Raw genomic sequence first — 25489 nt, forward strand, 5'->3', positions numbered from 1 at the left:
GTGTTCCCGGGAGTCTCGCGATTTTGCGCCTCTGGGTTTAGAAACGGATATTATTTCAACGTAATCATTCGATAGATTTGCAAAGGATAATCTATTGTACTTGTCAATGCAGAGAATAATGGTTTAAATAAACTTGGGATTCAGTCAATGGCTTGCAATAAATGTGGGATTCAATACAAATTGACAACTTGCCTTGCATATAAAAATGCGTACCTAAATCTGTCAAATACAGCTTCCATAAATTTATCTGCAATTAAATTGCAATGTTGAGGATAAATTCTAGTTAAATCTGTCAGTCTACCAAGATGAACTCAGGCAATTATAGGACTACCAACGGGGCCTTGCAGCCACCCGACCCTGATCTCGTGTTTCGTTAGCATCTGCCAGCAGTATAGTTCTCGGTGAGCCCGGGGAGGCGGAACACCATTGTCGATACAAAGTAACATAAAAGCTACACAAAATATATAGGGCCAAAACTACAACGTCAGACGACGAACAAAGACAGATAGCCTTAAGGTAAGTGGATGTTGTGAGCGTCAAATTCAGAAATAATTTTGCAAGCTAAGTTAGCGAGCTAGGCTAGCCTCTTGACTAAAGTCATCTCTAACTAGCATTGTCCTGTCATCCAATTGATTAAACGGAATCCAAGTTCAGTGACCACATTAGCAAGGTACATTTCAACAAAGTAGTGTGGTGGCTGTCGTTCATATACATGTAGTTAATCATATATTTTCGAATCGCGTTAGCTAACTAACTAGCTAGTCAACAATCGATTTCTATCTCGCATCTAAGTGGTTCGCTTTGCCAGCTAGCTAACGCCGGTCTCGGTAACAATGCGAGGAGAAAAGGAAACTAGCTAACGTTAGCTAGCTAGCTAGCTAAATGTAGCCAAGCTAGCCCTGTAGCCGGGTGGGGGTTGTTCTGGGATGGGATTCAAGTTTAAGCCTAATTTGATGACCACCTGTTTTCAAATGGCATAAATGTTTTACTTGTGACGATGTGTAGGTTGCTGCATAAATAATTGTTTTGCCGGAATTAACGTTGTTTATTTATTGATGAGTAGCGTAGCAAGCTAACGTTATAATAATAATAATAATACGTTAGTTTGGCAGGTAACGTTAGTTTGGCAGGTAATTTATCCAATTTTTCCCTAATGTGCCTCGTCGGCTTTAGTTTCTTAGCTGGCTAATGGGAACAAATCTGGAAATACTAACGTTAATTAGCAAGGTACTAGCTATTGAATTGTAACGCTAACGCTTGTCTTGAGAGTTAGCGAACGTTAGCGGTTGACAGAAATCATTAAGCAAACCGACATAATATCCAAATTCAGTCACAGGTCTTTCAGTTTTTCGTCAAGGAACATTAAGTAGTACCCAGGGCTTGTTTTTTAAAAGTTATATTAAAATGTCTGTCTGACCACTTGTGGTCAACAATATAATGCCATTGTTCAGGCCTTTGTTTACAGCACCATTGGCAAACTGTTTTAATCATCAATATATTTTAACCTTTATTGTATTCAATTACAGCCTCAGTGTTTTGTGGCCTTCACTAATAATGACTACTACAAATAATTTTCTGTCAGATGCCTTCAGCAACAGTTGGCAACAATGCTGTTCAGTCCTCTAGCCCAGAGTTGGGTTCTGGAACCCAGTCTGAGGCCATGAAGCAGGTCCTGCAGGTGATAGACAAGAAGGTCCGCAACATGGAAAAGAAAAAGGTAACAATGTTTCCTTTTTTTTCATCTAGGCATGCTTTTGGAAACCTCCCAAAAAGCATAGGTTGTTTCATGCTTAGTCGTTGCTTGAGACCAACTGAGGAGCAATTCTGGATGTCTCGTCTGAAAAGATTGTCTGTCTTATGACCCTGTATTGACTTTGTCTCAAAGTTGGTAACCAAGATTATTATGGCTACAGACAAATTTAGTTGGTGTAATCAATCATTAACCTATGACCTTTATTTTGCTTTAGAATCACAGCACTTGATAGATGGTATATTCCTTGGTAACCTCAGTTGGTATATTTCTGCTGAAAGAATCTCAGCAGACCGTCTCGTAACCCTTATTAAATGTGCCATATTTCTATAGGGCAAGCTGGATGACTACCAGGCCAAGAAGAATAAAGGAGAACGGTTGAACCAGGATCAGCTGGTACGTACAAGACACTGGTTTGAGTTGATGTTAGCTCAGGGAACTTCAATTGTGAACTTGATTGTTTAACCTGTTGCATATTTATTATAATATTTAATTCTTCAGCTTTCTATTGTTTTTATACTGTGGTGTTTGTTGTTTTGATCTATGACACAGCTAACAAAATATTTCATGTTCATTCCCTCTTGTCTCGTCTGTAGGATGCCTTGACCAAGTTCCAGGAAGTAACCAACAACCTGGATTTTGCAAGGGAGTTGCAGAAGAGCTTCCTGTCTTTGGGGCAAGAGGTGAGTTCCGTCTCGGGGTTTCATTCTGGTCACTATGACCACACTCACTGTATTTATTAGGTGCTGTTTCTCAGTCACTGTGGCCATAGTGCAGTGACAACTCATTCCCCATTTCCTTGCAGATCCAGAAGGCAGTGAAGAAGTCTGCCCGGAGGGAGCAGCTACAGCGGGAGGAGACGGAGCAGAGGCGTCTGAAGACTGTTCTGGAGCTGCAGTTCCTGCTTGACCGGCTGGGGGATGAGCAGACGAGGCAGGACCTGAAACAGCCCGCTGCAGGCTCCCCCCTGCTCACCGATGCTGACCTCACCGCACTGGACAATTTCTACAAGCTGGTGGGCCCTGAACGGGACTATGACGTCCGGTACAAACCCTTTGTTTTCTCTTTGTTTTTGACAAAGGAGTGACGTAATATGATGGTAGGCATGTTGTAAATGTCCTTCCCTGTTCTTCAGGTTGACTGACCAGTATGATGAGGCCTCCCTACACCTATGGGAACTGCTAGAGGGCAGAGACCAGGCTGTGGCAGGAACCACATGTATGTTTCTAACACTTTTTGAAGTAGCTCTCATTTTATTTACCATGTACATGTAGACTTTGGCTTGTTTAATTAGTTACCCACACCCCCATCTGCATAATGAGTATCTTGGGGCTTATCTTAGATTTTGAATAAAAAGGAGCTTGAAAGGAAAGTTTGCTGAGCTGGGAGCAGTGTTATGACTAAAGCCCATCCAACCCCTTGAAGCACAAAGAGCATGCTGGACATACAGGCCATGTTAGCAGAACATGTATAAAGGGAAGCTCTTTTCTGTGGTTGGGGTGAACTGGTTTCAGGCCAGTGGGTTTTGAGGGGTAGTGCCAGTAGTGAGCATCCACCACCCATATTCCAGAGACAACTTTGCGGTGGATCATATGGCATTGTGGATTATAAATACTTGAGGGTTATTAAAGTGTTTCGAGCAGTGGATCTTGGCTAGGCCTAGTGCTGTGGAATGGGTCACAGCTGTGACTATACCAAGCATAGACCCGGCCTATTGACTAACTCAATAAAGTTTCTGTTTCCGATTGGGACCACTAAACTGTGATATATTTATGCATTATCAAGACATTTTTCATACGTTCTGAATATGATCTGCCCCTTTCCTATAGACAAGGCACTGAAGGAGACCCTGGACAAGGTGCTGCTGAGTGGCTATTTTGACAGAGCACAAACGCATCAGAACGGCGTGTGTGAAGAAGAAGAAGAAGAAGAAGAGGAGCAGCAGTCTGTGGTGCATGAGTCATCTGGGAGCAGGGAGCAGCCCGCAGAACCAGGTAACCGCCATAGCCATAATTTCCTGTGGGAAAAATAAGTGTGTAGACCGAAAATCTTCTTGACTGAATGGGATGCATGAGATTCGAGCAGGATTTGTTCAGTTTTTTTTTTTTTCACTGGCTATTTGGACGTATCAGGATTGGGCAAAGGCAATGCTTAAACTGCTTCGCCTTGAGTGCTTTGGCTGAGCGTTTCCTTTTGTGAGGGTGGAGACTTTATATTGCTGTAACGCTGAATTTCTAATGCGTATTAAGACGGACGTTAATCACGCAGCTGAATAAATTAAGTGAGATTTTACTTCTGGGTTAGATTTTGATGTGTGGACCTAGATGAGTGGATATTAATCGGAGTGTATTCCTTTTACAGAGCGAACAGTTACGCAAGAATACACAGAGGCCATTGAAGTAGAAGCCACAGAGGTGATTTCAATCTCTACCTTGACTCTTAACTGCTGTAAAGTTCAGAATTCTCTGATTTCCCTTGCCTATTGGAATCTAATCAAGTGATCTTATGTTTTTGTGTAGTTTGTAAACAGACAGTTCATTCCAGAAACCACATACAGCATCACTGGCAACGACCAAGTAGAGGAGTGGACAGCAGAGGTCCAGGTATGCTGCATGTCTACACCTCTCATATCATTTGTCATATCACACAGTCACAAACATAATCTTTTAGGGTTCAACAAGTAACGCCATGGACCAATGGTGTCATCAGCTGGGTTTAAATCTGTCCCTGTGTCTTTAGGTGGTCAATGCCCTCCAGCACCAGTCTCCTCCCCAGATGACCCCCGAGCCCCACACTGTGAACCCAGTCTCCCACACGCCTGACCCCGTGGTCCGGAAGCAGGTCGTACAGGACCTCATGGCCCAGATGCAGGGGACCTATAACTTCATGCAGGTGATGATCCTTCCAACTGCCCCCATATGGTCCTGCCTTATCGGATCCTGTTTGGTCTCTTGTTCATGCTGACCCATGTGCTTCCTCCCACAGGACTCCATGTTGGAGTTTGATGGCCATGCCCTGGACCCAGCCATCGTGTTGGCCCAGCCCATGAAGTCTGCACAGAGCGTGGTCCTGCAGCACATGGGTCAGTGTTGGTACATCACGTTCTGTTTTAACTCTCCTCTAACCAACACCACCACTCAGAGGCTGTAGTCCTAGAGATGTTCCCTTTTACACTCACCAACGATTTATTAGGTACACCCATCTAGTACCGGGTCAGATCCCCCTTGCTTCTAGAACAGCCTGAAATGATTTTGGGCGTGGATTCTACAAGGTGTTGGAGACACCGTTGCTCCATTGGTATCAAGGGACCTAACGTGTGCCAGGAAAACAGTCTCCACACCAGGTCCATGGACTCATGCTACATACAGTTGAAGTCAGAAGTTTACATACACCTTAGCCAAATACATTTAAACTCAGTTTTCACAATTCTTGACATTTAATCCTAGTAGAAATTCCCTGTCTTGGGTCAGTTAGGATCACCACTTTGTTTTAACAATGTGAAATGTCAGAATAATAGTAGTAATTTATTTTGGCTTTTGTTTCTTTCATCACGTTCCCAGTGGGTCAGAAGTTTACAAACACTCATTTGGTAGCATTGCCTTTAAATTGTTTAACTTGGGTCAAATGTTTCGGGTAGCCTTCCACAAGCTTCCCACAATAAGTTGGGTGGATTTTGTCCCATACCTCCTGACAGAGCTGGTGAAACGGAGTCAAGTTTGTAGGCCTCCTTGCTCGCACACCTTTTCAGGTCTGCCCACAAATGTTCTATGGGATTGAGGTCAGGGCTTTGTGGTGGCCACTCTAATACCTTTACTTTGTTGTCCTTAAGCCACTATGCTTGGGGGTCATTGTCTATTTGGAAGACTCATTTGGGGGTCATTGTCTATTTGGAAGACTCATTTGGGGGTCATTGTCTATTTGGAAGACTCATTTGGGGGTCATTGTCTATTTGGAAGACTCATTTGGGGGTCATTGGTCGCAAATGGGTCTTCCAAATGGACAATCTTTAACTTTCTGACAGATTTCTTGGGATGTTGCTTCAATGTATCCACATAATTTTCCTTCCTCATTCTGCCATCTATATTGTGAAGTGCGCCATTCCCTCTTGCAGCAAAGCACCCCCACAACATGATGCTGCCACCCCATGCTTCATGGTTTGGATGGTGTTCTTTAGCTTGCAAACCCTTTTCCTCCAAACATAACGATGGTCATTATTGTCGAACAGTTCTATTTTTGTTTCATCAGACTCGGGGACATTTCTCCAAAAAGTACAATCTTTGTCCCCATGTGCAGTTGTAAACTGTAGTCTGGCTTTTTTTCATGGTGGTTTTCTCCAGCATCTTCACACGGTTCCTTAGCTGTTGTTCTGGGATTGATTTGCACTTTTCGCACCACAGTACGTTCATCTCTAGGACTCCTTCCTGAGCGGTATGACCGCTGCGTGGTCCCATGGTGTTATACTTTTTGTTTGTACAGATTATCATGGTACCTTCAGGCATTTGGACATTTCTCCCCAAGTATGAACCAGACTTGTGGAGGTCTACAATTCTTTTCTTTGGTCTTGGCTGGTTTCTTTTGATTTTCCCATGAGTTTGAAGGTAGGCCTTGAAATACATCCACAGGTATACCTCCAATTGACTCAAATAATGTCAACTAGCCTATTAGAAGCTTCTAAAGCCATGATGAAGCTGTTTAAAGGCACAGTCAACTTAGTGTATGTAAACTTCTGACCCACTGGAATTGTGAAATAATCTGTCTGTAAACAATTGTTGGAAAAATGACTTGTCATGCACAAAGTAGATGTCCTAACCAACTTGCCAAAACTATAGTTTGCTAACAAGAAATTTGTGGAGTGGTTGAAAAACGAGTTTTAATGACTCCAACCTAAGTGTATGTAAACTTCTGAATTGAACTGTTAGCCAAATCTTGACGCTGCCATCAGTATGATGCAACAAGAACCGGGATTCATCTGACCAGGCAATGCATTTCCACTCCTTAATTGTTCAGTGTGATCGTGTACCCACTGGACCCGCTTCTTGTTTTTAGCTGATAGGAGTGGTCGTCTGCTGCAATAACCCATCCGTGACAAGGACTGATGAGTTCATTCCGAGATGCCGTTCTGCACACCACTATTACACTGCAACGTTATTTGTCTGTTTGTGTTCCGCCTGTTAGCTTGCATTATTCTTGCCGTCCTCCTTTGACCTCTGATCAATGAGCTGTTTTTGCACACAGGACTGCTGACTGACTGGATGTTTTTTTTGTTGAACCGTTCTCGGTAAACCCTAGACACTGTCGTGCGTGAAAGACCAGGAGGTCGGCAATTTCTGAGATACTGGGTCCGGCGCGCCTAGCATCGACGATCAAACCACGCTCAGACTCTTAGGTCACTTATTTTGCCAATTCTAAAGTTCAATCGAACAGTACCTGGATGTCTATTTGTCTGCTTTATATACCAAGCCATGACCACGTGACTCATTGTCTGTAGGAGCGATTATTTTCGGGAATGGGGTGGTGTACCTAATAAACTGGCCGGTGAGTAGTACTGCTTATATACTCTTGAGTTTTGTCCATTTTTAGTTGCTCTAAGCAGTTTGACCAACAAACCATTTTATATTTGTCTTGTGTACAGTTCATTCAGAATCAAGACTTTCTCAATCAAGCTCAGTTCCTGAATCGACACACGTAAGTAGCAATAATGATACTTGAACACAATTCTGATAGTGATCCCCAAGACTCGATACCAGAGCAGACTTATTGAAAGGGCAAGGGTACTATGTGAACCTTCCTTTATCCTCCCCAGGTCCCCATGGTCTCCTCCACACCTGATGGCTACTCCTCCACAGCTCCCCTCTACCAGCCCTCCCACACAGCAGAGCCCCGGCCACAGACAGATGGCACCGACCACATCCAGGTATACCCTCCCTCCCCAAGGTGCCCTCTACTCCACCCTCCTCTACCCCCCCTGACTGGGTGGGTGGTGGAGCTTCTCTATGCTTGGCTGTTATTGGGCAGTGTGAGAGATGGTTAACACTCATCCTACCTGCCTGTCCTGAAGTGTCTGTGAAAACCATTGAAGTATGTGACGTCTGTCGCCCCGCCCCTAAACCAGGCCTCGATGTCCCTGTCGTCTGAGCAGTCCCCCGCCCCGTCCTCCTTGCCCTCTGCCTTCCCGCCCGTCTCCACCCCCCACAGCGGCGGCATCAATGTCAACGCAGCACCATTCCAGTCCATGCAAGCGGTAGGCTTTGTTAATGGAGGACTTATAACTGACATCGCTTCACTTGAACAAAACCGTCACATAACCCACTTAACTCTAATCACTTACCACACGTTGATGGTACCACAAGTTTTAGGACAGGAAAAATACAAGTGGTGCACACTGGCACACAACAGTAATACCAGATTTCCTTTGCAAGGATAATGAGAACTGATTGGGACATCAACTGAATTAATAAGCATAATTCCAGTGTTGGCCTACATTTCTCAAAACCAAGCTTCATCCCATACCACCCCCCTCTCTCTCTCTGTCAGAGCAGAACAGAATGCTCTTGTCTGCCTCCATGTCTACATAAAGATTTATAATCAACTCTAAGCTGATTAACTTTATTTGGCGAACCTTGGACAGTATGTACAGTATGCTCGATAATCAGACTAGAGTCTGTTGGTGATTTGCTGTTGTCTGCGAGTCTTGTGTGGGTATCTGACACTTCTAAATGAAAGCTTTTCTCTGGTTGTATTGTGTCCCTAAGGTGTTCAACCTGAACGCCCCCGTGCCCCCCACTAACGAAGCAGACAGTCTGAAGCAGAACCAGTTCCCCAGCGGCTACGGCCAGGGCTTCAGCAGCCAGGCGGAGCACTCCGTGGAGGAGCCTGACATCCAGCAGGACACTCTACAGTCCGGTGAGAGAGGGACTGGGGTGGCTGTTGGGGCTGAGGATGTGACTTAGACAAGTGGAGTCTGAGGACCAGTAGACCTTGGGTCTGAAGACTTTGGTCTAAGGGCATGATGTTGTTAATGACTCTTATGCTGTTCTCAGCTGTAGGAGGCTTCCACACCCAAGATCAAGTGATGTCAGTGGCAGCGGGCCACCAGGTGCAGTCGTCCCAGGGGCCAGGATTTGGGCGGCAAGGCCAGTCCTTCTATAACAGCAGGGGGGCCGTGTCTCGCGGAGGCCCTAGGAACCCACGGGGCATGATCAATGGATACCGAGGATCCTCTAATGGCTTCAGAGGTATGAGATCCAGCTAATTTACTGTAAGGGACCTACTTTGATACAGGAGTGAATTTTATTGTGGTGTTAACAGGATAAATGGTTGTCTTCCTCAGGAGGATATGATGGCTATCGCCCTCCCTTCTCGAACACTCCAAACAATGGTTATGGGCAACAGGCCCAGTTCAGCACGGCGTCCCGGGACTACCCCAACAGCACCTACCAGCGGGTAAGGAAGGACACAGCCAACCATTAGGTCCTAGTGACTAGAAGACACTTGACCCTTGCGTTAGGGTTGCATTAGTTCCATTAAAAGGGATTATGTGAGTTGTTGTCCCAGATGCTGTCATGAAGGTGCTGTATAAGTCTTTCTGAATGACCAGTTGTTTCTACAGGAGGGATATCAGCCAGGCTACAAGCGGGGAGCAGTCCAGGGACCTCGGGGTTGCTCTCGAGGTAATGCTCAAGCAATGCGATCCTAAAGCGCTTGTCAACTTCCACCACATTGAACATTCAGATATGAATGTGTTTGCCCCAGCTCACTTTTATAAATCTTTTTTGTTTTGGTTCTCATATATCTTCATGTTTCTCCTGGCCTGCTTTGGTATGTCTAAGATACTTTTGTTTTAACATGTAAAACTGAAATCCACAGCATTTAGATTTATCAGCAAGTCTGTGTTCGAAGCAACAAATAGATATTCCTGTAAACTTGAAAGATTTCATTAATTTATTTTTTGTACAAAATAAATGCAAAAAACCCCTGCAACTGTCAGTCCAATCCATGAGAATCTTTTATATTTTCTGTCACTGCCCAGCCCCGTCAACCACTTTTCCCCTCTGCTTTTGGTTCTCATAGCATTACTTGTTTGTTTTTTCTGTCTCTCACCATCTCTTTGTAAGCCGATGTTACTCCTTGGGAGACTGTTTCAATAAAGATGTGTTGTATAACCTGCTGTCTGCTGCTTGTTTCTTTTTGTTGGTCCCTGATCCCTGCTGCTCTGTGGTGCCACCACAGCCTTATCTGCCTCTGCTGACATTAAGAGTGGGTTAGAGGATTTTGGTTATGCTTTGCTGAAAGGACTTCACTCTGCTTCCGTCTCCCTCACCTGCTGTGCCCTGCCTTCTGTATTTTTTCATAGGGGCATACATATATTGTGTGCTATTAACATGCTTAAACATTCATGAAACATGTCACTGAGTTTCAAAGTAAGCCTGTGGTGTAAATCCTAGGGCAACAGATGTAACCCCCCCCTTTTGGTTCCATATGGCAAAATACATACTACTCTGTATGACCTGGATAAAAGCTTTCAAAGCTCTTATTTAGATTTACAGGGAATGCCACTGTGTATATAACTGAATTGACATGAAGGCAGCTATTACCTTTAACTTGTTTTCAGTATTCCATTTTGTAATGGGTGTATTAGTTTGCTCGTAACAGTTCATTTGTCTCCCTATTTGAGTTGGTCTCTCTTCCTTGGCAGGTGCACACTAGTAATTAATAGAATGTGGATGAGGTTTTTTAATTGTGCTCCATTCCCAGACTCAACCCAGAATAAGGGTGACGGGCTGGCGTTAGCTGACTGATTTTCTGTCTGCTTGGCGGTTACAGGCCGGGGGGGACTGTTCAAGCCCAGCCGAGGAATGGTGACCCAAATGGTAGGACATCAAGCCAATTAGTCTTGGATACCAACAACTCTTCTACTCTCCACCTAGGGCAACCTTAAACATCACCTCTACACTCCTGGACCATCCTTCCCCTGATCTGACTATTCCTCTCCATATCAACCTCTAGGTTGATTTGGTGAAGCCATACGTCCCACCCTTAGCTCTCCTACAATCATATGCTATTGCATAGCCTTAAACTGATCAAGCTGGAACGTGTGTGCCTTTGCTGTTGGACTGTTTATTTGGATCTTTGCTTAGTAGGCAATCATTTACAAAAAGTGGCTGGGGCTAGTGACAGGCTTTGGAAGCATGACACGAAAGACCAATATGTTGACTGCGGTCATACCACACACGGAAATGTTTTGTCTCAATGTGAAGACTTTATACTGTACATTGTATTGCCATGGCATGTTTGGGATTAGTCTGCACAAATGTGTAGTCTAAGCAGGTTGTAGGTCTGACTGAATGACTTACCCAAAATGAAGATTTCTTGTGTGTACATTTTGCTCTGGCCATATGGTAGCTGATAGTGATGCACTGAATAAATGCACTGTTCTGTACATTTGCATTTGTCACTTCATATCTGCTCTGTCCAAAAACATTGGTTGTAACTGATGTCAACTTCACATGTAAGAGTTTCACTGAGTCATGAACACTAGCTATAAAGAAAATCACTATATTGTCTACAGCAATATTGATATTTTCTTGTGCAATTGGTCATCTGAAAATTAAACTAATCTTTTGTACAAATTAGGCACACCTCTGTAGGGTGCAAGATAAGAGCATTTGCTCTAGCCAGCAGAATTTGGTAAAAGTAAAACAAAAAGGCCCATTAAAAGACAGACTCTGGGGGTGATGGGCTGAGTACAAAAGGTAGACATCATTGCCTGGTAACGGGCTGTTCAGTATCAATACATGTACTGGCCTTGGCCAAGACACACCTACAGGTCATTAGGAACAGGAGCCTCATTCAAGCACAAACTTGAAAGACATGATTACCTATAATCTCTATAGAAATAACCAGATCATCAACTGACTTACATTTGCACATCAATTAAGATAATCCAAAGAGCTGGCTATAGTATAAGCACCACAAAATAAGACTGCAATCCACTCAGAATTCCAATGATTAGTGCCCATAATAGCCAACATTAGCATACATTGCTATTATCAGACTTGTGGAATTGAAATAAAGTGGTGGCCAAGCTAATGCCATGTAATACACAGGAATGAACCCATACAAAAAAGAAAGTATTTTATATTATATTCTGTTCCATGAGACAGTTGTCTTTACTGTTCATAATGCTCCCAATGCCATTTTCAGTGCCTTTTGAAATGGAGCCTTTTCAGGAATCCGTACATTTCACAACATCATTATTCAGGTGAAGTGACCTGACAATTATTAGGCCTAATTGTCATGACATCACACAGCACTAATTAAAAACAATGTTCCAAAATATACAGACATTGACACTACCAAAACCATTCCACCAAAGCTCTGCATTTTAAGTAATGATCAATTATGACCAATCCATACATCACATACCATATATGCACTCTATAACACAAATTCCCTGACCGCAAACGTAGAAAACATTTCTAGGCCTTGGAGGCTCAAATTGATATCCACAAGTGGGCAGAGATACTGTAAACACCTCCTGTGTTCTCCAGCTGTTTTTTCACCTTTATTTAACCAGGTCGGCTGGTTGAGAACAAGTTCTCATTTGCAACTGCGACCTGGCCAAGATAAAGCATAGCAGTGTGAACAGTTTTCAGTTAACTCTTTCAGGATAACGGGGTACACATGCCCATATGGAGGGACCTCTGCACACTGGACTGGAGGTATATAAGTACTGTAAAAGGTCTGTGGGTGGGGGGCCATGGAGCCAGAGGTGTTGTCTATAGCGTTTTATCTGGCAGCTGGGGTTGAGTGGTCTGGTTCTGATGGGGGCCTTATGGTAAGTAATGTTGGCCCTATGGCACTGCCTGATGGCCTGGGGGCAGATCTTGGAGTCGTGGTTGGGACAAATCCTGGGTGTTGTGGGGTATTTGGTTCTGGAGGTGGTTGTCTTGCTTCATACCCGGGTGGTTTTGGGACATATCTTGGTGGCCCAGGGGAAAAGGATGGTACTCTCCTTGTGGCTCTGGGATAGCATTCCCTTCTACTGAAAGAGAGAGTAGTTTTGAATACAGTTCATTTTTTACATCTTTGAAAAATATATATATATTTTTATCCCTTTTTCGTGATATCCAATGGGTAATTACAGTCTTGTCCCATCGCTGAATTTTTCACATCTTGAGATCCATTTTCCATAGTCACCACTACATTCGGAAAAATACACGGCACACCAGTAAAGAGAAAATGGAATTGGGGTAAACTATCACTCACCATGAACCTCTGGAGGGGGCTCAACTTTCTGGGTTTTCAACCGTTCCATGTGTTCTACTGCCTGAAACACCACAGACAAACAGAGATAAGCAGATTAATGGTTGTAGGAAAGTATGTCAGCTCATGTCAAAAATAACAATACCACACAAAATAAGTGCATTACAGTAATAGAGAACCTATTGGTTGTGTCTGTTCTACCACTGCCCACTCTGTACCTGCTGAAGCTCTACTTTATGTGAGTTGAGCTGTTCCTGTTGCCTCTCCAACTCATCCCTCTGTTTCTGGAGGTCTGATGCTTTCTGTTTGAGGTCCTCTTCCTGCTGGGCCAGGTGCTCCTCAAACTCCCTCATCTCCTCGTCTGTGTAGGCCTGGTTCTGCTCTAAGGTCTAACAAAGGAGGACGTGTCAGTTCATACCCTTCTACCTCTCCTTATTGATTTGAAAAGCAACATAATTACAGTGTGGTTGAATGTAGGAGTGTTTAGAGATATGGTATGGTTTTTGTTACTCTTGCCGTTTCATAATAATGAGTTATAATGTTGAAGTATAAAAAGTAGGCCAGTATGAATGAGAGTTAAATAGATATGGCTACCAAACCTCCCAACTATCTGGTTCCAGGAATTCCTTTTTCTTTGTGGCAATCAGGAACTCTTCTAAGGAGACCAGTCTGTCTTTGTTGGTGTCCACCTGTAAACAGTGAGAGATCAATCACCATGTGAACTATTTATTTCATTATATCAATGAAACCAATCTCTAACTTTCAGTGCTAGCAATCCATGGGAATATAGTATGCAAGATTCACAACCGGGACAACAGTATACCTCGTTCATGACGTGCTCTCTCATACGCAGGCGCTCCTCCTCCATCTCCACCATATCGTCCTCTTCATTGGTAGGATCATAGATCTTCTCCAGCTGAGTCCACAGAATATACCGTTATCTATACATGCACACGTTTCATTATCATTTCAGGTGAGACATTTAAAAAAATAGGACAAATCTTTACCTCCTTCGTAAACAATGCCTCCAATTCCTGCTCATCGAAGAAGCCATCTCCATTGGAATCTGACAATTCAAAAAGCGAGAATGTTGAGGAACTCTGAGATGGATGTCCCTGACCCCCGCCTGTGATGTCTATTGATGAGAACTTACCATGCAGCTTGAAAAAGGTCTTGGGGTCAAAATCTTCAGGGTCAAGACCATCTGCTTCCTCCCACACCTCTTTGAACTGATTCTGGCTGCCCTGCACAGCAAAAAATGTTAGTGCCCTGTTAGAAATAAATCTCTCACTTGAGCTAAATCATTAAGTATGGGGAAGGTCTAGAGCAGAAATGGGCAACTGGCGTCCCCCTTTTGTAGGCCCGCAGATCAATTCCCCCCCCAAAATATATATATACAGTATAAGCATACTGAGTGTACAAAATATTAGGAACACCTTTCTAATATGGAGTCCCACCCCCTTTTGCCCTTAGAACAGCCTCAATTTGTCAGGGCATGGGCGACAAGGTGTCGACAGCGTTCCACAGGGATGCTGGCCCATGTTGACTCCAATGCTTCCCACACTTGTGTCAAGTTGGCTGGATGTCCTTTGGATGATGGACCATTTTTGATACGCACAGGAAACTGTTGAGCGTGAAAACCCCAGCAGCGTTGCAGTTCTTGACACAATCAAACCGGTGCGACTGGCATCTACTACCATACCTCGTTCAAAAGGCACTGGAATCTTTTTTCTTGCCCATTCACCTTCTGAATGGCACACATACACAATCCATGTCTCAATTATCTCAAGGCTTAAAAATCATTATTTAACCCGTCTCCTCCCCTTCATCTACACTGAAGTGGATTTAACAGGTAACATCAATAAGGGATCATAGCTTTCACCTGGTCAGTGTATGTCATGGAAAGAGCAGGTGTCAATGTTTTCTACAGTCAGTTGTTTAGGAACTCATTCGTAGTCTCAACTTACTGCTGGGAGTTGGAATTGTAGAATACACAAGATCCCGTTGTGAATCAGCAATTTTTCTCTTATGTCAGGTAAACATTTTTAGATACAGACCCTCGAGCCACTGTGGCCCCTCATGATGAGTTCAGATTTATTGTGGCACCCCACCACATCGAACTTGCCCATCCATGGTCTAGAGACTGGCTAGACCATATGTGAGCACAAACAGATTGAGCTCTGAAACACACAGATAACATATCATCCAAGTGCAGTTGGACTTACTGGATGGTTGACTTTGGGATGGTCTGCATGTTTCTTCTTCATCTCCTCGTAATGTTCTTCCTCCTTCTTCCTCCCTTCATCGTCTAGAGTCTTGAGGTGTTCCCTTCGCTCATGGTCTTTCGTCATCTCGTACTTCTTGAACTCCTCATGGCGCTCCTTGTCATAGTTCTCCAGATCGTTTGTGGCCTTGTGGTCAAATGAAGGATGAGAGTTCAAATGTCTTGAAGAGAAGAGGACTACAGGTACTTTAGTAAGCTACTGTATGTACGGACCATGAATTCTACATTATACTTACTGATTTGATGAGTCTGTCCAGATCCTCCACTTCAAAGGTGTGAGGATTCATGTGGTTCAGGTACTCAAACTGTTTCAGCAGAGCTTGGTGGTCTACTGCCATATCTGTGAGTGAGGTTTAACAGTCATAACACAATATGAAATTTGATGACCTGACATTGGAACTGTAATAGTTATCCAGTGCGGCAGGGTGCGTTGGTCAAAGCTCACCCTGTGTGCATCTATACTAGCCTGTAATCCTGCCAATTAGTGGTTTAAGTGAGACGTTACTGTTGTCTGTAATACTCTGCTATCACTATTGTGATTCGAAACAGAGATTTTCAGAATCATGTTTCACAAGTAAGTAGGTGACTCAACACCGACACTACACTAATCACATCCTCCTTTTTGAGTCCTTTCCCTCAAAAATGTACTTCTTAGTGACTTGCCCACACGCTTAAGGCATATTAATGGTCTTTTCACTGGGCAGCATACCGTTCCCTCCTTCGATGTCTTGCTTGGCTTTGATCAGTGTCCGTAGCCGGCTAACCTCCTGCCTTTTTAGCTCGTCCAGTTGTGTCCTTACATGGTGGCTGACAAAGTCCAGCTCTTTGGCCAGCTTCCCCATCTGTAGGAAATGTGATGTAATGATTATCATACTGCTGCTGTTTTGCATTTTTCATGACTAATGACTCAAGGAGAGAGTAAGAACAACAAGAATGAGCAGGACACAGTTAGAATACCTTGATGTCCTCCATATCTGTGTTATGGAGCTTCTCTCTGAAATGCTGGTCTTTTTCCAGAAAATCAATGACTTCCCTGAGATAACGGTCATAGTGGAGTCCAGTGTCCTGTTACATGAAATAAAGTAGTAAGTTGTAGTAGTATGCATAACATGCATACTAGCTCATGCATCATTCCGTAAACCTTCAGTTCAGTCTGTATACGTTACAATTCAATAAATTATGTTAGAGAATATAGCTGGTATAACTGGTCTGAGCTTGTACTGGTAGCACAAATGACTGCTTTTTTCATGGCTGTTAGGGCTGCTCTGCCTGCCAAGTTTCTCCACCTTGCTTGCTTGGTATGTAATCCTTCACCAACTCTTACCACACTTGGTGGTGGCTCTGAGGCTTTGTCCTCTGGCTGGTTCACCTTGGTCTTGTCCAGACTGATGGGCACTGCCTCCAGGCAGAGCAGATGTACCAGAAGCACAAGGCAGCTGGTGTGGAATACCTGGCTCCAAGACATCTGGAGACACAAGACGCACTTAGACACAACAACACATGACAAGCAATACTTCAACCAGAGATGATAGAAAACACCCGTCTCTGCCCCAAATTCAGTGGCTGTGCCCCAACCATAGAGAAAGACAGAGGACTATTCTTTGTATCTATCCCATTGTGTCCTCTGAACACACGGGCTTGTCCATTTTGAAGTAGTCCATTTTCTTCTACTACTACTTCTATGAATTGGTAAACAAACTGAAAGGGGGCATACTGCCACCTGGAGTATGTTCTTGGGAAAAAAGACAGTTCCGGTCTGCTTACTAGTTTATTTAGCAGACAAGATTTGCTTACAACTCCATGGCATTATTTTACAGTATGAAGAATACAATTGAACAAAGCTGAATGCGCACATGCGGCTATTCTGTGTTGAGCGGTTAACAAAGAAATAGCTACTCCTATATGCTTAATTGAGTTATTAATGTCATTTTAGTTGTTCTACAAACATTGGGCTATATGTTTTGATTTTTAATACATGATGCGACTAATGATGATTTGAAAGAAGTTGCTTGAAAGGCATGATCTCTGCTTTGTTTTTTTGCACAGGCTTTACAGACTACATCAGTCATTCATTCACAATTTGACAAGTACTTGATAATACCTAGAATGTTACGGCGGCATCCCCTTTGCGGCATGTGGCCGTTGTGCCCTACTACGTTGTGCGCTCCGAATCTCCCCTTACTCACATGGCTCTCCATTATGTGATCGGGTCTTTCTCACAGGCTACAAGTGAAGACAGACACATCAGGGATGCAATGGCACGCGTGCTTATCCAATTCCGAGGTGCATATTGAAGATATTGGAAGAATTGCCCACATTTACTTTTCGTCAGCCAACAAGATGAGTAGGCTTAAAGAAAGCAAAAGTACTAGCCTATGTCAATCTACTATCCCCCATAGTACAAAAGTCGACCTATTCTACTCTGTACAAGAAACAGTCTGGGACAGTTGTGGGATGCGATAGATCCCAAATTAATACAACCACTAGCATAAAAAAAAAACATTTTTACGTATTGTGGCTGACGCAACAGATCAGAACATTTAGCTTAAAAATGGTGATAAACTATGAGGCTATTTGCAGCGCAGAAATGTGGACAGGCTATAAACGCGAATGTTCCATTTACAGAAAACACCATTATCAAAAGTGACCGCAAATGCAATTATGCATGTAGTGCTTTTAATATAAAGGTGCATTTTTATGGTGAACATTATCCTCCCCAAACTTGAAACTCACGTGCTGCTTATGTATGCCAGTTAGGCTCTACACCCCTTGTAAAGCAGATTGTGTTTAATTTTAAGAATTTTTGGGGACACTTTAGTTGTGATACAAACCTTATCAAAACATATAGGCCTATGGGCTAGGCTACATAAGGTGTGCAACTATGTTTCGAAAAAGTTGCAAAAAAAGGCATGGTTTCCTATGCTGGGCATCATTCACAAGTGATAGGCTAATATTGTCACCCAGCAGACTATCCTTGATATAATATTGTCTTTACATATACTAAATAATATATATGTGTGAAATTTGTTTTGATTTAGAATGGACCATTATCATGCACCTGTATCAAAACAAAGCCAAGACAAGGCAGGAGTGGCTTGGAGACAAGTCTCTGAATGTCCTTGAGTGGCCCAGCCAGAGCCCGGAACTGAACCTGATCGAACATCTCTGGAGAGACCTGAAAATAGCTGTGCAGCAATGCTCTCCATCCAACCTGACAGAGCTTGAGAGGATCTGCGGAAAATAATTGGAGGAACTCCCAAAATATAGGTGTGCCAAGCTCGAAGCGTCATACCCAAGAAGATTTGAGGCTGTAATCGCATCCAAAGATGCTTCAACAAAGTACTGAGTAAAGGGTAAGATGACTTATGTAAATGTGATATTTCAGCTTTTTATTTTCAATAATTTGCAAAAGCCTGTTTTTGCTTCATCATTATGGGGTATTGTGTGTCGATTGAGGGGGGGGGGGGACGATTTAATCCATTTTAGAATAAGGCTGTAATGTAACAAAGTGTGGAAAAGGTGAAGGGGTCTGAATAATTTCTGAATGCACCGTATTTATACTGTAGCTAAGAAAGTAATACTAAGTGTAAGCTGTTAGTAGCCCATGTGCCTTGCACTAATAATTTGGTCCCTTTCCCCCTCATAACTTAGACTACTGTTCTGACTTGGTGGTGCACATGTAGCGTATTGCCTGTTTTAGAGAAATGCAATCATCAAATATTGTACTGCTTATATGCCCATTTGACTTATCCTACGGTTCTGACTTGGTGTACAGGGAGAATACGGTAAGAACAGCCCATATTCTGAATTTGGTCGCTGTACATTTTTAAAAAGTGCTGAACAAATAGTTATTGACTTCGTCCGTCCTAGCTCGCTAATTAATGTCTTAATCGAAATTACGGGATTGCCTCTTATCCGCTCTTCGGTTCCCTTATGCCATTGTTTGTACATCTCAATTGTCAGTAGAAACCACATTTGTGTAAGCAAGTCAGCTATATCAGCTATGTTTTTTTTAAAGGCAGTAAATGAGGCTGAATGAACTGTTTCACTGCAAGACAAGGCTCCGCTGATAGCCAGGTGTGGTAAGGATTCACTCCATGGTGCTGAAAGAAAACTCTGCTGTTGGGACAGCTTTATGTAGGCCCTAATAGTTAGTGGGCACTGTTTGTCACCGTTATAGTGCAATTACTGTATTATTTAGTGTTGTTGTAGTGGCTTTGCTGGCATACATCCCAAAAATGTTGGGGGAGTTTGCCCCACCAAGATTTAGATGCTAAAATCACCACTGCTATTTCACCACCCCATTAACTATTTTGCAGTAAAATCTCTGCAGCTGCCACCTACACTCATTAAAAACCCACTACCCGATTCCACTACATTAGACCCTATCTGTTCCTGCACCATGCCAAAAACCTGGGAGGATGGGACACTGCCCCTCAACACACCCTGTAACTCTTCTGAAGTCAAATCTCCTAAACCCAAATACTTCTCTGCAGCTGCCACAACAAAATCAATTTTCTGTGATTTACATTCCATTTCTGCAGTACAGTTGATAACCATTGCTATGAATGCTAAGAAGCCAACCTTACTAAAGCATAACTCACTCCTTGGCCTATCCTTCTGTGGCAAAAATCTACTACTCACTGAGACCCTCTCAGGATCCCTCAACCATCCAGCACTACACTGACCACTTCAACCCGCCTCTTTCGCACCGGACACTTCCGGGCTCCAGCAACATGAGCACCCCTACAGTTGACAACTTTATCCACCAAAACTACACAGTCCTCTGACCCATGCCCTCCTGCACACTTCCCACATCTTGGAATCTCCCTCCTACACACTGCTGCAACATGACCATAAACGCTGAACCTAAAACAGTTCAGTGAATTCTGCACAAAAGTTCTAACAGGATAACTGATATATCGTAACATGACTTTGTCTTGTATAGGCTCTGACTCAAAATGACTTCTGTTTCACCACGCTCCCCACCAGGTCATCTGCTCCAGCTATCTCCATGGCCCCAACCCCATATGTTTCCTGTCCACTGCCGACGTGTCTGCCATCGATAGCTAACTAGCTACCTGCTAGCAGCTAGCTAGCTACGCTATTAATAACATGTTAGCTAGGACGTGATACGTGTCATCTAACTAACTTGCGTTCTACAATTTAAATCATCAGCGGTTCAATAGCTAGTCGTCTAGCTAACGTTACACTTTACAGGCAGACTCACTGCGACCAATACAATAGCGTAGCTAGTAGTGATGATGCTGGCTGGCTAGCTAACTAACAGTTAGCTGGTAGATGGCAAGCTAATCTAATGACAGTTAGCTTGAAGCTAATTATGAGGTTTTCATTTCAACCCCAAACTAGCTACTTAGCTAAATAACAGTGATGCGGGGTCTTGTGTTGACCACATCGAGAAGTTGCGGTATCTGTCTTATTGGAGTCTGGTTACCTGTCTCATTAACGAAATAACAATAGCTTCAAAACAATTCATGTCACAGCGGGACTTACTTTTTGATCGGAATCCGTCAAACGGTCGTTACTACAGTCACAAAGTCGTAAACCCCGCCTACTTCTAAAATGTATCTTCTTAAAATGAGATTTTAAACCTAACTTTAACCACAGGGCTAACCGTACGCCTAACCTTACATTAACACCAATTATGTTTTCATTAATCTTTACGATATAGCCATTTTGTGGCTGTGCTATCTAGTGGAAACCCTGTCAAGCTAATTTAGCTAGCTAACTCGTCTCCTTCCGAGCTGATCATTTATCCTCGTTCCCTCCTTGATGCCAGCAGGCGTTTGTTTACAGTGTCAGATAGCAAGTGAATGAAATCCTACATTGACGACATGGCATGCCAGCTAAATTGGGTAGTTGCCATTGGATAAAATTTTCCCTTCCTACTTTCTGAAGGCGCGCATAGTTATTCTATTAGGCCACACACACTGTCAGTCAAATTATTGAGGATATACTATGCTATCAAGGTAGGTTGCACTGAATCGTACGTGGCGTTTATAATTTGGAGGTGGGTGTTCGCTGATCCTGGATCAGTGTAGCTTTCTTGCCATGATATCAAAGACAGTACAGGAGGTTGGTGGCACCTTTATGGGGAGGACGGGTACGTGGTAATGGCTTGAGCAGAATAATTGGATTTCCATGTGTTTGATACCATTCAATTTGCTCCGTTCCAGACATTATTATGAGCCGTCCTCCCCTCAGCGGTGGATATGGTATGTGAAGACATTTAGGTAGGGAGATCAGATCCCAGGTCATTTCATAGCTTCATTTTTGACTTTGTCATTCTTACATAGCTAGTTAAATTAAACATTCTTTATTTACAATATGGTGAAGGATAAAGCATACTTTTTTGAGTTGGTTTAATGTGATTGCTTGGACTATTGAGAATATTGATGAGCAGCTTTCTGCAGGGTTGTTGTTTGAGTGAACATTATTGAGCTCGAAATATTGGCTATGCCAGCAAGACATGTATGTGATTTTCTAAATATACTGAACAAAAATATGAACATGCAACAATTTCAAGGATTTTACTGAGTTACAGTTCATATAAGGAAATCAGTCAATTGAAATAAATAAATTAGGCCCTCATCTATGGATTTCACGTGACTGGGCAGGGGCGCAGTCATGTGTGGGCATGGGAGGGAATAGGCCCCGCCACTTGGGTGCCAGGCCTACCTATGGGGGATTCAGTCCCAGACAATCAGAATGAGTTTTTCCCCTGCAAAACGGCTTTATTATAAACATAAATACTCCTCAGTTTCATCAGCTGTCCGGTTGGCTGGTCTCAGACAGTCCTGCAGGTGAAGAAGCCAGATATGGAGGTCCTGGGCTGGCGTGGTTACACGTGGTCTGCGGCTGTGAGGCTGGTTGGACGTACTGCCAAATTCTCTCAAACGACATTGGAAGCGGCTTATGGTAAAGAAATTAACATTCAATTCACTGGCAACAGCTCTGGTGGACATTCCTGCAGTCAGCATGCAAATTGCACGCAGTGGTGTAAAGTACTTCAGTAAAAATACTTTAAAGTACTGCTTAAGAAGTTTTTGGGGGTATCTGTACTTTTCTTTACTATTTATATTTTTGACAACTTTTACTTTTACTTCACTACATTCCTAAAGAAAATAATGTACTTTTTACTCCATACATTTTCCCTGACACCCAAAAGTACTCGTTACATTTTGACAGGAAAATGGTCCAATTCACACACTTATCAAGAGAACATCCCTGGTCATCCCTACTGCCTCTGATCTGGCTGACTCACAAATGCTTTGTTTGTAAATTATGTCTGAGTGTTGTAGTGTGCCCCTGGCTATCCGTAAAAACAAAACAATTGTGCCGCCTGGTTTGCTTAATATAAGGAATTTTAAATGGTTTATGGAACATTTTAGCAATTCCATTTACTTTTGATACTTAAGTATATTTAAAACCAAATACTTTTACTCAAAGAGTATTTTACTGGGTGACTTTCACCTTTTAAGGAACACTCAAGAACACGGTTCTATAAAAAAACTTTAAGTTTGTCAAAGACCTCTTCGCAAAGGAAAAGTGAGGAATCCTAAAAACTCCAAAGCCAGAACTGGAAAAACTTCTGGAAAAGGTCCACCAGGACATGAAAAGGCATGAGCAGATAATCATCCCACATGACATCCCACCTATTCAACCACCAGAATTCAATCTGGACACCGACCCTCCAAAATGGAGGGAAGTAGAGAACGTTGTCCGAAGAGCAAGAGCGGCCTCGGCTCCTGGGCCTAATGGAGTACCATACAAGCTCTACAAGAACGCCCCGGATGTTCTACGCTTTCTTTGGAGGCTCATGAGGATAGTGTGGCAGAAGGAAATATAATACCAAAGGCATGGCGAAGGGCTGGTGGTGTACTAATCCCGAAATAGAAGGATGCGACAGACATCGGTCAATTCCGACCAATCTCCCTTCTCAACGTCGAAGGGAAGATATTTTTCAGTATAATAGCACAGAGGCTGTCCACTTATCTGGAAAGGTACAAGTACATTGATACATCTGTACAGAAAGCAGGCATTCCTGGTTTCTCTGGTTGCCTGGAACATACTAGTATGATTTGGCACCAGATCCAAACAGCTAAGAAGGACAAGAGAGACCTCTATGTCATCTTCCTCGACCTGGCCAATGCCTTAGGCTCAGTTCCCCATGAACTCCTCTGGGAATCCTTCAACATTTTCCACATACCAGAACCCATCACTACACTGGTAAAGGCCTATTTCCAAGACCTGCAATTGTGTTTCACAACACCTGACTTCACAACAACATGGCAGCACTTGGAAGTAGGCATAATGGCAGGCTGTACAATTTCACCTCTGGCCTTCACTATGGCCATGGAAGTCATCATCAGGGCATCGAGATGGGTCGTCGGCGGTGAGAGAACTAAGGAAGGGCTCCATCTCCCACCTATCCGAGCATACATGGATGACATGACTACACTGACCACCACTGCAGCATGCACCAGGCGGCTACTTGCAAAACTGCAGGTTAACATCAAGTGGGCTCGGATGAAAATCAAGCCAAGCAAATCTCGAAGCATCTCCATAGTCAAGGGACAGCTTAAAGATGTGAGGTTCTGCATTGGAGATGACCCGATACCAACTGTGTCTGAGCAACCCGTCAAGAGCCCGGGTAGATGGTACAACGAAAGCCCCCGGGATAAAGATCAAGTGCAGCAAGTAAGGCAGGACATCGCCGACGGTCTTGACAACATCAATAAGACCCTACTGCCTGGGAAGCTCAAGCTTTGGTGCCTACAGTTTGGACTTCTCCCCCGGGTAATGTGGCTACTCACCGTCTATGAGGTCCCAATAACAACAGTGGAGAAGATGGAGCGAACCATTACCTCATACGTGAAGAAATGGCTGGGTGTTCCACGATGCCTGAGTAACATTGGCCTCTATGGCAAAGGGGTCCTTGAACTACCTTTTACAAGTCTAACGGAGGAGTACAAGTGCTCTAAAGTAAGACTTCAGATGACATTGAAGGACTCCAAAGACCAGACCATTAGCAAGGCTGCACCTCCCCTACAAACTGGACGGAAATGGACATCATCCAAGGCTGTGCAACAAGCAACATCAGCCCTGAGACACCAAGACATTGTGGGGAATATCCAGCATGGAAGAGGAGGCTTTGGCCTGGCAGCAAGCAAACCAACGTTCCATAAGGCAACAACATCTGAACGCAGGAAGCTGGTGGTCGAGGAGGTGCGCAGACAGGAGGAGACTGCAAGAAGTGCAAAGGCTGTCTCTCTTGCTAAACAAGGGCAATGGACGCGGTGGGAAGGCCTGGAGAGGAGAAAGATCAACTGGAGTGAGCTTTGGAAAATGGAGGCAAGCAACATCAACTTCATCATAAGAGCTGTTTATGATGTGCTTCCATCATCAAAAAACCTACATCAATGGTATGGCGAGGACTCGACCTACCCCCTCTGCCCAGCTCTAGCGACTCTCAGGCATATAATGACAGGTTGCAAGACCAGCCTCTCACAAGGCTGCTACACCTGGAGGCACAATCAGGTCCTCATGAGCCTGGCTGCAGCACTTGAGACTAAGAGGAGTGCAACCAATTCATTACCTCCAAAAACAAGCAATCCCGTCAAAACAACAACATTCACCCGGGAGGGACAGAAAAGGCCCAAGCATCCTCATACGAAGCCAGAAACTGGACACCTAGCCATGGCCCGGGACTGGAAAATGCTTGTCGATATTGGCCAGCAACTCATTTTTCCACCTGAGATTGCTTCTTAGGCCAGACATGATACTCTGGTCCCCTTCATGAAAGGCTGTGTACATCATAGAGCTCACAGTCCCGTGGGAAAATTCTGTTGAAGAGGCCTACGAGCGTAAGAAACTGCGTTACACAGAGTTGGCAGCACCAAAGAGGAGATGGTCAAATCTGACTTACATGTAATGCTAATATTGTCCTCACATCAATTTAGTTGACCAAGACCCTTCCCAATGTTTTATGACAATAGCCGGGAGCCATTTTCACCTAGGTGAATTCTATCTTCCACAAAGTAGCCAGGCGTATTCCAGAAGGAGTCAAAATTGTCGACGAAGGACATGCCCAAGTCCTTGGTCAGACGCATTAACCACTGGTGGAGAGACCAAAGATGGCTAAAACACTCAGTCCTGCAACGATAAGG

The 25489-nt window shown here is 43.7% G+C and overlaps 2 protein-coding genes across 5 annotated transcripts; one reads left to right on the top strand and one right to left on the bottom strand.

The window, feature by feature from the left end:
* The first annotated feature begins 296 nt into the window (after positions 1-296).
* LOC118360349 (caprin-1-like) lies at positions 297-11189 on the top strand. 3 transcript variants are annotated; one of them, XM_035739632.2, is made up of 19 exons: positions 302-516; positions 1583-1717; positions 2084-2146; positions 2347-2433; positions 2556-2794; positions 2886-2968; positions 3580-3744; positions 4112-4164; positions 4270-4353; positions 4490-4642; positions 4736-4832; positions 7383-7435; positions 7554-7664; positions 7863-7991; positions 8503-8653; positions 8791-8985; positions 9081-9193; positions 9360-9420; positions 10574-11189. In XM_035739632.2, exons 2-19 carry the CDS (start codon positions 1583-1585, stop codon positions 10639-10641), a joined length of 2040 nt encoding a protein of 679 aa, XP_035595525.1. In that variant the 5' UTR covers positions 302-516; the 3' UTR covers positions 10642-11189. The 3 variants fall into 3 exon arrangements, with proteins under 3 accessions (XP_035595530.1, XP_035595525.1, XP_035595526.1); XM_035739633.2 differs by lacking the exon at positions 302-516 and adding an exon at positions 979-1130; XM_035739637.2 differs by lacking the exon at positions 7863-7991 and having other exon boundaries at positions 297-516.
* A 678-nt stretch (positions 11190-11867) lies between these two features.
* On the bottom strand, positions 11868-21134 carry LOC118360378 (nucleobindin-2). 2 transcript variants are annotated; one of them, XM_035739651.2, is made up of 13 exons: positions 20814-21134; positions 16624-16764; positions 16257-16364; positions 16009-16141; positions 15536-15639; positions 15241-15426; positions 14169-14259; positions 14023-14081; positions 13839-13931; positions 13615-13704; positions 13234-13404; positions 13019-13079; positions 11868-12791 (listed from the first exon to the last, which is right to left on the bottom strand). In XM_035739651.2, exons 2-13 carry the CDS (start codon positions 16762-16764, stop codon positions 12604-12606), a joined length of 1425 nt encoding a protein of 474 aa, XP_035595544.2. In that variant the 5' UTR covers positions 20814-21134; the 3' UTR covers positions 11868-12603. The 2 variants fall into 2 exon arrangements, with proteins under 2 accessions (XP_035595544.2, XP_035595538.2); XM_035739645.2 differs by having other exon boundaries at positions 11868-12794; positions 20814-21133.
* Between the last annotated feature and the right edge of the window lie 4355 nt (positions 21135-25489).

Source organism: Oncorhynchus keta, chromosome 2 (assembly GCF_023373465.1).
Source record: "Oncorhynchus keta strain PuntledgeMale-10-30-2019 chromosome 2, Oket_V2, whole genome shotgun sequence".
Taxonomy (NCBI): domain Eukaryota; kingdom Metazoa; phylum Chordata; class Actinopteri; order Salmoniformes; family Salmonidae; genus Oncorhynchus; species Oncorhynchus keta.

What these genes read in the sequence shown, in the direction of transcription:
- LOC118360349 (XM_035739632.2), top strand. Translation starts at nt 1,583, where the DNA reads ATGCCTTCAGCAACAGTTGGCAACAATGCTGTTCAGTCCTCTAGCCCA. An exon ending in TCCTGTCTTTGGGGCAAGAG is followed by an intron (nt 2,434 to 2,555) that starts GTGAGTTCCGTC and finishes ATTTCCTTGCAG; the next exon opens with ATCCAGAAGGCAGTGAAGAA. An exon ending in CAGTTCCTGAATCGACACAC is followed by an intron (nt 7,436 to 7,553) that starts GTAAGTAGCAAT and finishes TATCCTCCCCAG; the next exon opens with GTCCCCATGGTCTCCTCCAC.
- LOC118360378 (XM_035739645.2), bottom strand. Translation starts at nt 16,764, where the DNA reads ATGTCTTGGAGCCAGGTATTCCACACCAGCTGCCTTGTGCTTCTGGTA. An exon ending in AGGCATTGTTTACGAAGGAG is followed by an intron (nt 13,932 to 14,022) that starts GTAAAGATTTGT and finishes CTGTGGACTCAG; the next exon opens with CTGGAGAAGATCTATGATCC. An exon ending in TGGAACCAGATAGTTGGGAG is followed by an intron (nt 13,405 to 13,614) that starts GTTTGGTAGCCA and finishes CTCCTTTGTTAG; the next exon opens with ACCTTAGAGCAGAACCAGGC.